The 11,756-nt window shown below is 41.7% G+C and overlaps 1 protein-coding gene across 1 annotated transcript; it reads right to left on the bottom strand.

The window, feature by feature from the left end:
* Nucleotides 1-909: 909 nt before the first annotated feature.
* Nucleotides 910-11,499, bottom strand: LOC106570922 (follistatin-A-like). Its single transcript, XM_014143509.3, has 6 exons — nt 11,250-11,499; nt 9,813-10,004; nt 8,987-9,205; nt 7,770-7,994; nt 4,142-4,369; nt 910-2,428 (listed from the first exon to the last, which is right to left on the bottom strand). The coding sequence occupies exons 1-6, from the start codon at nt 11,341-11,343 to the stop codon at nt 2,337-2,339; spliced, it is 1,050 nt and encodes a 349-aa protein (XP_013998984.1). The 5' UTR covers nt 11,344-11,499; the 3' UTR covers nt 910-2,336.
* Between the last annotated feature and the right edge of the window lie 257 nt (nt 11,500-11,756).

Below are 11,756 nucleotides of genomic sequence, written 5' to 3' on the forward strand. Positions count from 1 at the left end.
ACCCCATGATTCAGCTGGCTAGGACAAACCCCATGATTCAGCTGGCTAGGATCCACCCCATGATTCAGCTGGCTAGGACAAACCCCATGATTCAGCTGGCTAGGATCAACCCCATGATTCAGCTGGCTAGGACAAACCCCATGATTCAGCTGGCTAGGATCAACCCCATGATTCAGCTGGCTAGGACAAACCCATGATTCAGCTGGCTAGGACAAACCCCATGATTCAGCTGGCTAGGACAAACCCCATGATTCAGCTGGCTAGGACAAACCCCATGATTCAGCTGGCTAGGACAAACCCCATGATTCAGCTGGCTAGGACAAACCCCATGATTCAGCTGGCTAGGACAAACCCCATGATTCAGCTGGCTAGGATCAACCCCATGATTCAGCTGGCTAGGACAAACCCCATGATTCAGCTGGCTAGGACAAACCCCATGATTCAGCTTGCTAGGACCAACCCCATGATTCAGCTTGCTAGGACAAACCTCTTACAGACACACCTCTTAGTATAATACAAACAACAAAGCACGCCACAAAGCGTCTCATAGTAAGTTTGATCTAGGCACATGTATCAGAGTAGGTAGGAGTGCTGATCCAGGATCAGTCCATACGATCGTATTAGTTATGATCTAACATTATAAACTGATCTCATATCAGCACTCCTACTTGAGGTCATCCTGCCTTAAATAGCATTACTGTACCAATAAACAACAGACAATACTCTGGAATCAGCTGTTGTTACTCAATACTTCTATGGGGACACATTTCATAGGGCTTGTAGTTAATGTAATTTCTTATACTTTTTTGTGTGTTTTTGGTGTCAGTGATTTTAAAAATGATCTAATACGTTTGTATATCAAAGACAGTGAGACTTCAGTCTCCTTACGGGTCATAAACTACAAACATGTAAGGAAAAAAAAAACGTTTTTTTATTGTTTTACTCTTCATATCTGTACAAATACCATCAGACTTTGTATGTACATATGAAATTTACATTTAAAAAAAAAATTAAAATACTGAACTATATACTTACAACAGAATTTGTATATTTCTCTTGTGATTTTTTTTGAAAAACGAAAATGCATTCTGACAAGAACAACAGAGGTATGAGAAAAGCAAAGTGATGAGGTTTAATACAGTGTATATGTACGCGTATAGCATTCTAGTCAGGCGAGCTCTGCAAGAGCTACATGGAGCACAACATTGGCATCACACAAATGTTCATGGCACATCTTGTGACAAAAATCAAGTGTTGTCCCCCCCCCCAAAAAAACATATCTGTTCTAAAATAAAAAATTAAATTAAAATACTGCTACTGGTTGATGTTTGTCTGGGTTAGACAGACATCTCCATTGGTAGAAACACATTGTAAGGGAGTAACTAATGCTGCATTCATAACCAAGTGAGAATTCAATTCCATTTAAATTTCAGTCAATTCAGGAAGTACACTGAAATTCCAATTCTCTTCAATGATTTTCAGTGAGGATCATTTGGAATTGGGTTTACTTCCTGAATCGACTGGAATTAAAATAGAACTGATCCTAACAACTGTCCCTTTAGCGAGTTATAATAATGGGTTAATAACAAAAAAAAGCATAAACATTTCTGTACATAAATGATTGACAGATAAGATAAGATTTCCCGCCATAAATAAACACACAGTAGGCTAAACATGCATTCATGTGTGAATGATAAACATCTGTGATAATAGAGATATCTGACAGTGAGAACATAAGCAGGTTAGTACAGCTCAGGGAAGCATGAAAGCCAATTACAGCTTACAGAAAGGAGACGGATATTTTACTCAATAAATAACACTGCTTCTCTTTGGAGAAATATATTTTCTTCATTATAAAAAAAAATAAAAAAATGAAGGAAAAAATAAACAGGACAACAAAATCAATAGAAACAAGTGGTAACAATAACATGGTACATAGTAATCCTGAACATTGTAAATGTATAAATTATTTTTTTTAAAACCACAAAACATAGTATAAATAAAACATCTAGCAGAACTGAACTATATGTATAAATAAGCATATACATATGTGCTGTACAGTATGGACAACATGAGACCTGGCCCTAGGACTGTTCCCTTCCTGGAGACCAGGCAGGTAGATAGACAGCCTATCCAACCAATAAGGAGAGCATGTGGATATGATAGACAGCCTATCCAACCAATAAGGAGGTCAGGTGGATATGATAGACAGCCTATCCAACCAATAAGGAGAGCATGCGGATATGATAGACAGCCAATGCACCAAATAAGGAGGACAGGTGTATATGATAGACAGCCTATCCATCCAATAAGGAGGTCAGGTTTGATATGATAGTCTATCCATCCAATAAGGGGGACAGATGGATGTGAACCATGTAGTCCTGATCTTCTTGCTCCTCCTCCTCTTCCTCACGGTCTTCTGTTATGGCTAGATGGGAGAATATATGATAGCCGGTGTATGAATAAGGAGCACAACAGCAACGCAGCAGAACAATATTCAGTGAATGTTCTCAAAAGCCCCACCCCCCCCACTCCCTGCACAAAGCCACAGAAAAGCGTGGTGGTGTTGGCATGTTTCAGGGAAGAGAGGGGACTTGGCAGTCTACGATGCACTGAGGCATCCATGCCATACTTACAGGGGGGGGGTATGAGGTACTCAATGGCTTTCTCATTTATTTATTTTTAAGTCTCCTTTTGTCTCAGACACAGTACAGTTGCTGCCATTGGGCGGAGAGTTTCTCTGGGGTCATGGCAGTTTGACCTATGACCCCTATCAAGCAGGACATGAGCCAGGCCAACCACACAGCTTCGATTTTTGGAAACGTAAAAGGCAAGAGAGACAACAATACAAACAGGCAGTACGTCATCAAATCCAAAAGGGATATGTTATATATATATATATATATATATATATATTCTGATAGACAACATTCATTACAATCAGCACACACAGCAGTCAGTATAGATAGATGGATAGAACACATGTTAATTTTCTACAAGTAGAAAGAGACTGAGGAGAAATAAGAGAGCATTGTTCTGCAAGCTGCTACTTCTGCTTATAGGGTAAATGCTTCTTTCATGAGGTGATCATGGCAAAGGTCCTTTTAGAGAAGTTGTTATCCACACGTACCTTAATAAGGCACATTTACATTAAAGTAGTCAGTCGAACATCATATAATCATGTAGTGTAGTGGAAGAAATCCAGATTTATTAATCAGGATGAAAATGAAATGATTTCATCAGACATTCTTTGACATATAGCGACTTAAAATGTAGCTTCTATCATTTCTTTGAGGCTATTTTGGGACAGTTTGAAGGCAGGTACAGCCCCAGTTTAGTGAGCAGGTAGAATCTTGGTAGAAATAGGTAGTCTGTGTTAAGGTTCAATTTAAATAATCTTAGATAAATCGGCACCAGTTTTTACAATCACCTTATGCACTTTTATGAATGTATGCAACTGGTGTGTGTGTTCATTCTGACTCTATATTACGTGTTAACATGCCGTTACAGACATCGTGTAATTTAAATTGATTGATTACACCCCAAAATAAAAAAACATAACGCATTATTGACATGAAATTAGCAATGTGACCATGGAATGTTGAACCTGTAGAGATATTACCCTGATGTGTCTGTCTAGATTAAAAATAAAATAAAAACTATGACCATTTTTTTTTTTTAACGAAGAAAAAAAACTGCATGGAAGTGAAAGATGACAGATTACTATGAGATTATAACCACAAACTAGATGTTAAATACTGAACATTTTACTGTTCTAATTGTAAAAGTTAGTCTCTTGTTAGTTTCATGGAGTTAGCATCTCAACCTCTCCCCCCCTAAAAAAAAAGAGTTATCTTTTGAACTGTCCTTAACCTGTTGATATATATATATTTTTACAACTTTTTCATTTGTTTTTGCAGATTTTGTTTTGTTTTTTTTTGTTAGAGAAGCCAGCAACACAGACAACATCATGCAAGTTCTCCCATTCTCAAGTCCTTTCAGATGCGTGAGCTGAGCGGAGCTGTGCCGGCGGGTGGGCGGGGTAGGAGTTTGCAGGGGCGGGGGGGCTCAAGACGAGATGAGGGAAGGATTATTGTTGGGAAAGATCATGGAATTGTCTTTTGCTGTGGTGATTACTTACAGTTGCAAGATCCTGAATGCTTAACCTCCAGGAGCGTTCCCAGAGAGCAGGCAGTCTGCTTCATAACACACTCTGAGGGGTAGGTGGTGTTGTCGCTGGCGCACACCGGCTCGTCCGTCCGGCTCTCCGAACACGCCTCACAGATGGAGCAGCGGCCTCGGCTCATCCTGGCATCCCACAGACACTTCTTCCCTGCGCTGCACTGGATGTCCTCGCACGACTTGGCCTCTGGAGCCAGAGAGAGGAGAGGAGAGGAGAAGAAAGACAGAACTTATCAGACTGACGCCTCGTTGGTGCTGCTTGGCATATCACCATGTAACCGTAGTGGGTCATATTGAGTCAAATAACCATTTAACCGTAGTGGGTCATAGTGAACCATGTCCTATGTTAGGTCATCTTTGGTGCTGCTTGGCATATCACCATGTAACCGTAGTGGGTCGTGGTGAATCATATCACCATGTAACCGTAGTGGGTCGTGTTGAATCATATCACCATGTAATCCGTGGGGGTCGTATTGTGTCATATAACCATGTAACCGTAGTGGGTCGTGGTGAATCATATCACCATGTAACCGTAGTGGGTCGTGGTGAATCATATAACCATGTAACCGTAGTGGGTCGTGGTGAATCATATCACCATGTAACCGTAGTGGGTCATAGTGAGTCATGTCCTATGTAAGGTCATGTGTGGTCAAGTATCATTGTAGTAGGGAGGAAAATCTTCCTCAGCTGTGTTGTGGGTAATGTTGCCAACTTCAGGAAACAATCAGACGTCCATCATATTCTAAACAGTAACAAGTACAAAGTAGTCCCAGGTATGTATACTGAACTGGCCCTCCACAGCTTCAATGGCTCTGCTTGGAGAACCTCCATTTATGTGGAATGTTGGCAGAGTGGACTAAAAACAACTAAAATGTTGGCAAAGAGAAGCAGCCTACGAGGTACAGGCCATAGAAATAGAATGTATAGAATGAATACCCATGAGTTTACCAGTCAGATTTCCAGGGTTAGGGGCTCTAAGTCCCTTCTATAGATTATATTTCTATGGTAAAGCCTACATTCAGACTATATTGTAAGTATTGTACAGCATGGTTAAGAACTGAAATCATTTTCCAATCATTTCCTTCGGAACAGAACCACTATTTTCTTTTCCATTCTGTTCCACTGTTCCGACCAGCATAATACAATTCTGGTTCGAACAAAATAAAAGTACCGGTTTAAATCGTTCCTTTCAGTTCCTTTTTTAACCTGTGAAATATATATATATTTTTACATTTAGCTCCAGAGCGAGCAACCTAGTTGTTTACATGTGTAATGGACAAGTGTAAGGCGCGAGATGCGACAGAAATGTTAAGGGTTGAGAGATAGCGAGAGAGGATGCAGGAGGAGGCTTGAAGCCCTGGACAGTGGTGGTACAACAGGTTGGGAGATAGCGAGAGAGGATGCAGGAGAGGATGCAGGAGGAGGCTTGACGCCCTGGGCAGTGGTGGTACAACAGGTTGGGAGATAGCGAGAGAGGATGCAGGAGAGGATGCAGGAGGAGGCTTGACGCCCTGGGCAGTGGTGGTACAACAGGTTGGGAGATAGCGAGAGAGGATGCAGGAGAGGATGCAGGAGGAGGCTTGAAGCCCTGGGCAGTGGTGGTACAACAGGTTGGGAGATAGCGAGAGAGGATGCAGGAGAGGATGCAGGAGGAGGCTTGAAGCCCTGGACAGTGGTGGTACAACAGGTTGGGAGATAGCGAGAGAGGATGCAGGAGAGGATGCAGGAGGAGGCTTGAAGCCCTGGGCAGTGGTGGTACAACAGGTTCAAAAGTTGGTTTATGTCTTTTCTGGGGCCTGGAGTTTTTTTCTGATCTCATGATCTGGTCAGGTAAAACTCTGGGCTATGACAGGGTTCAATATTAACTTGGTGTCGGACATGGTGTTGTTTTTAAATGCATTGGGATCATGCAGAGTCTATAGGTTGGCAGGCTTTCTCTCTATATTCAGCTATTAATAAGCTACATTTGGTTATTATGATGTGTATTAAAAAAAGCAGTTTCATATAATTTAGCAATGTAACTCATTTTAACGTTGTAAAATAGGACCCTGCCCCTTTAAGACAATTGCGTTCCAAAAGAGATATGGACCTGGCTACAGTATGTTAGTCAAGACTATTGATAAAGAGTATTTTGTAGCTTTCTTTTAGCAGACTAGCAACAGTAGCCAGCGTATTGCTAGTCTGTTCACTTATTGAAGGTTTACTTTTGTAAATCACTTTCCCTAAATATAAATAAACTCAGCGAGTAGATAGATGGGCGCTTCTTTTAGCTCTGGAACAGCTCGCTTGTGTGAACATAGCTATCAACTTCTGTACTGCTCGAGAAGTTGTTATTCGCTGGAGCGTAATGGATGAACAGCCAATCATATTGCTTAAATACAAATAGCATAACTTTTCTTGAGTTTAGTCATCAACGGTTTTTAAACGATAAGACTGCAGCAGAGCAGGCAAGTGTTGAAACGATATCGGTTCTATTTCTGTTCCTCTCAACAACAACAAAAAAAAGAAAAAAAAAAGTTTTGGGTTCTGTTCCCTGAACCGGTTCCAACCCCTGCTGTAGTGTGTGGGTTGGGACGGATTTGAGTGTCCAAGAGGGACTACAGTATGTAGGCCATGTCCAGAAATAACCCCTAGCCCCTTCCTCTAGAAACTTGTGAATCTCTTATGCTGCATTTACACAGGCAGCCCAATTCTGATATTTTGCCCAATTATTGGCAAAAGATCTGATCTGATTGGTCAAAAGACCAATTAGTGGTGAAAGATCTGAATTTGGCTGCCTGTGTAAAAGCAGCCTTAGAGAATTGGACATGTGTAAACCATATGCTGGAGTGTCTAGAGGGTAAGGGCAAAAGTTTTTTATGCTGTATTCTATACTGTTGATTCAAAAGCTTTGGCCTACTGACTGATGCATTTCCCCTGGTATGCTACTCCTATAGATGTTCCCAGAAGACACTACTGACTGATGCATTTCCCCTGGTATGCTACTCCTATAGATGTTCCCAGGAGACACTACTGACTGATGCATTACCCCTGGTATGCTACTCCTATAGATGTTCCCAGGAGACACTACTGACTGATGCATTACCCCTGGTATGCTACTCCTATAGATGTTCCCAGAAGACACTACTGACTGATGCATTTCCCCTGGTATGCTACTCCTATAGATGTTCCCAGAAGACACTACTTACTGATGCATTTCCCCTGGTATGCTACTCCTATACATGTTCCCAGAAGACACTACTGACTGATGCATTTCCCCTGGTATGCTACTCCTATAGATGTTCCCAGAAGACACTACTGACTGATGCATTTCCCCTGGTATGCTACTCCTATAGATGTTCCCAGGAGACACTACTGACTGATGCATTTCCCCTGGTATGCTACTCCTATAGATGTTCCCAGAAGACACTACTGACTGATGCATTTCCCCTGGTATGCTACTCCTATACATGTTCCCAGAAGACACTACTTACTGATGCATTTCCCCTGGTATGCTACTCCTATGGATGTTCCCAGAAGACACTACTGACTGATGCATTTCCCCTGGTATGCTACTCCTATACATGTTCCCAGAAGACACTACTTACTGATGCATTTCCCCTGGTATGCTACTCCTATGGATGTTCCCAGGAGACATGTCGCCCTCCTCAGATGGCATGCACTGGCATAGATGATCCCGTCGTTGCCACACAGGAACTGATCCGGTGACGTCTGTTCAGGGCAGATCCGATTACAGGTCACACAGTACGCGTTATTCGTCTGGTCCACGACGCACGTGGAGCTTCCCGGGCATAAGACGTCACGGCAGGTCTCTGTCAGAACAATAAAGGGAGTCAAATGAACATGGTGGTTCATATCTGTAGGGTAACAAGCCAACCAACATGGTGGTTCATATCTGTAGGGTAACAAGCCAACCAACATGGTGGTTCATATCTGTAGAGTAACAAGCCAACCAACATGGTGGTTCATATCTGTAGAGTAACAAGCCAACCAACATGGTGGTTCATATCTGTAGAGTAACAAGCCAACCGACATGGTGGTTCATATCTGTAGGGTAACAAGCCAACCAACATGGTGGTTCATATCTGTAGAGTAACAAGCCAACCGACATGGTGGTTCATATCTGTAGGGTAACAAGCCAACCAACACGGTGGTTCATATCTGTAGGGTAACAAGCCAACCAACATGGTGGTTCATATCTGTAGAGTAATAAGCCAACCGACATGGTGGTTCATATCTGTAGGGTAACAAGCCAACCGACATGGTGGTTCATATCTGTAGGGTAACAAGCCAACCGACATGGTGGTTCATATCTGTAGGGTAACAAGCCAACCGACATGGTGGTTCATATCTGTAGAGTAACAAGCCAACCAACATGGTGGTTCATATCTGTAGAGTAACAAGCCAACCAACATGGTGGTTCATATCTGTAGAGTAACAAGCCAACCAACATGGTGGTTCATATCTGTAGAGTAACAAGCCAACCAACATGGTGGTTCATATCTGTAGAGTAACAAGCCAACCAGAAGTCCCTTAATTAAACACCTGTGAATCGACCGTTACTCACTGTGATCAAATAAAATGCAATCAGACTGAATCCCATTGGCTGCATTTAGACAGGCTGCCCAAATCTGATCTTTGTTTCACTAATTGGTCTTTTGACCAATTAGATCTGATGTGAAAAGATCTGATGTGATTGGTCAAAAGACCAATTATAATGGGAAAAGGTTCCAAAGAATTGAATATGAATGAGTAGCTGATGTTATTTTTTTATGCATTGGGCCTGCTTGCCAGGTAGACTTACTTTTGCATTTGCCCTGGTACTGCACATCCAGGTCCAGATGGACTTTACATTTGGACTTGAGCAACGAACACTCGTCTTTGTATGTTTTTCCATCCGACCCGCAGACAGGTCCTTTCCAAGTCACGTTAGAGCAGTCTGGAGCGCAGACGCAGCGTGGCTTACTTCTCCTGTTCATCTTGCATCTCTTTCCAGGTCCACAGTCCACGTTGTCACACGTTTCTGGAGTGGAAGAGATATCAAGTTTATTAAAATGATAGGAAATACAATTATGAGGAGAGCAGACAATGTTTAGACGCAACGAGGTCAATGACTTAAACGTGCCGACAAATTAATCTAATTGAGTTTTCACTTAAATATAATTGAAGTTGCACATTGTCTTATACACAAGTCACAACTGTTACTACCAGACTTTATGATTTCTAAATACACCTCCATTTAAACAATTCCCCCCAATCCCCCTTCCCCAAAACACGTGTCAATATTGGACTATAAATTGTGCCTTCATGTGTTATACTAATGCTAAAATGTTTATTATATTCTATGAGACATTTACTTTATGTTCCCTATTCTTAAATTGTATTACTTCTTATTGTTGTTGCATTGTGGAGAAGGAACTTGCAAGAAAACATTTCGTTAGACTTTTTTTTTTTTACATTTTAGTCATTTAGCAGACACTCTTTAGCAGATTCCCCCCGTGGGAATCAAACCCACAACCCTGGCGTTGCAAACACCATGCTCTACCAACTGACCCACAGGGAAGACAGTGTATAATGGTGTATAATGTATACCATGTGTATCCCATACATACGACTAATAAAACTTTAACCTTTGCAGGGTATGCAGTTAGGGGCTCCGCCGTTAAAGATCATCCACCGGAACAAGGTGCTGTTGGGTACATCCTCCTCGGTCCATGACGTCCCCAGCCTCCCGCTTCTACAGCACTCCTCTCGGCTCATCCCCGGTACGTAGAGCACCTGGCACCTTCCGTTCTTCCCTTGCTGTAACCAGCAGTTACCAGCTGGAAACAAACATGAAAACGTCCCAGTCAGATTAAAGTCTGAAGCCAAGGCGCTGAGTTACTGAACTGACCCAGTCACAACACGTGTCTGGGTCAGGTTTTTTTTCCATCGTAATGAAAATCTTTTAACACTTGGTTATTCCGTCACCAATGTTCAATACTGACAGCCGGTATGATAGAACTGTATACAAAGTACTGAGTTATCCATGTTCAAAATGCAGACAGTGGAGCAATCTAGTTATATTGACCATTCATTCTGTGTCCGATTATAACAGTCCAGAACAACTGTAGCCTATTCTTGACATTCTTGAATTTTGATGCTCGAACTATACGCATTAACTTTTTACGCATGGTTGTGTAAACTTTGTTCCAAATATATTTGTGCAATTCGCATCCGTGGACGCAGATCACACCGAGACCTATCATAGCAGCATTTTACGAATAGCTACCAAAACAACACTTTGCCCAAAGACACATATGGACACTAACTAACACGAGTAATTTATAACTTTTTTTGGGGGGTGCATTTAAAACGGTTTACATTGTTGACGTTCATTTCAGCGGCAGAAAATTAAGGGACATTTTATGTCATGATGTAATTTATGAGCATAATTATCAGCAACTGTATTCAATCATTATCAATGTAACAATAATAAAGATAATGCCGATCTCCATATGGCAAATAGATCGGAAATGGGTTGGTTGCAACGCACATAAACGACGTTCTATGGGTCAAATAATAATATGTGCTCACAAATTTCAAGCATTTTTTTCTCTCTGCCATGTACCGTCTCCAACTCTATCTCAGTTTGAGGTAAATCATACTGACCGTATTGGACTAGTGATATGGCAATCCGTGAAATTAACAACTAATTCCAAGTATTACAGACTTGGGATAGCAAGTAGGGGGGGGGGGGTGGGGGGGGGGGATAAATCCATCTAAAAAAAAAAATGTAATTCCATGTGCCTTGATCGTGTGGGCTAGAAAACTTGCAATAACATCTTGTTGAAACGACCCTAATGGCACCTGTTTAGTACAGTCAATCTGATAGTGAGCCATTTCAAACCGAATGGAAAGAATGTAGAACTTTTCTTTGAAACGTTTGCAACACTGGAAATTCTGTCGCCGTTACAATTCACATCAAGACGCAAACAGAACAGGATACACTTTGCAGTAAAAGTTTGTTTTTTTTTGGAGGGGGGGGGGGGAATCGAAAAGATTTGGAAAATATAATAATAATATACCTTGTACTTTTTGATCTTCCATGAAATGACAGAGCCATATCACTAATAGAATCATCCCTGGCTGGAGCCGGAGTTTCTGTGGCATCCTGAGCATGGTGCTGGAGACGAAGTGAAGAAGTGAACAAGGTATCGGGTATTGACACTAGCAGCTAAGCGAACGGAGTAAATCTGTTTAAAGGTGGCAGTGAGTGCTGAATGACTGTCAGTCTGAGAATGCAGCGACTCTTTTTAAATCTATAAGGGGTCTCGGGTCGTCTATCTGTGGTGGGCGGTCTTCTGGTCCGTGGGGGTAGGGAGAGGGAGAGAGGGATTCCCCCCCGAAAATGTCTTTCAATCCTAATCAGGTGACATCTATAGTCGCAATTTTCTGTGTCTGACCAAAATTGTTTGGTAAAAGTACTCTTGATGGCAGATTACTTGCTTATTGGCGTGTTCGAAGTCAAGAACAATTTAAAATTCAAAAACCACAGAGTTGCAACAAGACACAGAGCAACAATAAGGAGACTA

This window comes from Salmo salar, chromosome 15 (genome assembly GCF_965601325.2).
Source record: "Salmo salar chromosome 15, fSalSal1, whole genome shotgun sequence".
NCBI lineage: Eukaryota > Metazoa > Chordata > Actinopteri > Salmoniformes > Salmonidae > Salmo > Salmo salar.

What these genes read in the sequence shown, in the direction of transcription:
- LOC106570922 (XM_014143509.3), bottom strand. Translation starts at nt 11,343, where the DNA reads ATGCTCAGGATGCCACAGAAACTCCGGCTCCAGCCAGGGATGATTCTA. An exon ending in GTACCAGGGCAAATGCAAAA is followed by an intron (nt 7,995 to 8,986) that starts GTAAGTCTACCT and finishes TTGTTCTGACAG; the next exon opens with AGACCTGCCGTGACGTCTTA. An exon ending in GCATTCAGGATCTTGCAACT is followed by an intron (nt 2,429 to 4,141) that starts GTAAGTAATCAC and finishes TCTCCCATCTAG; the next exon opens with CCATAACAGAAGACCGTGAG.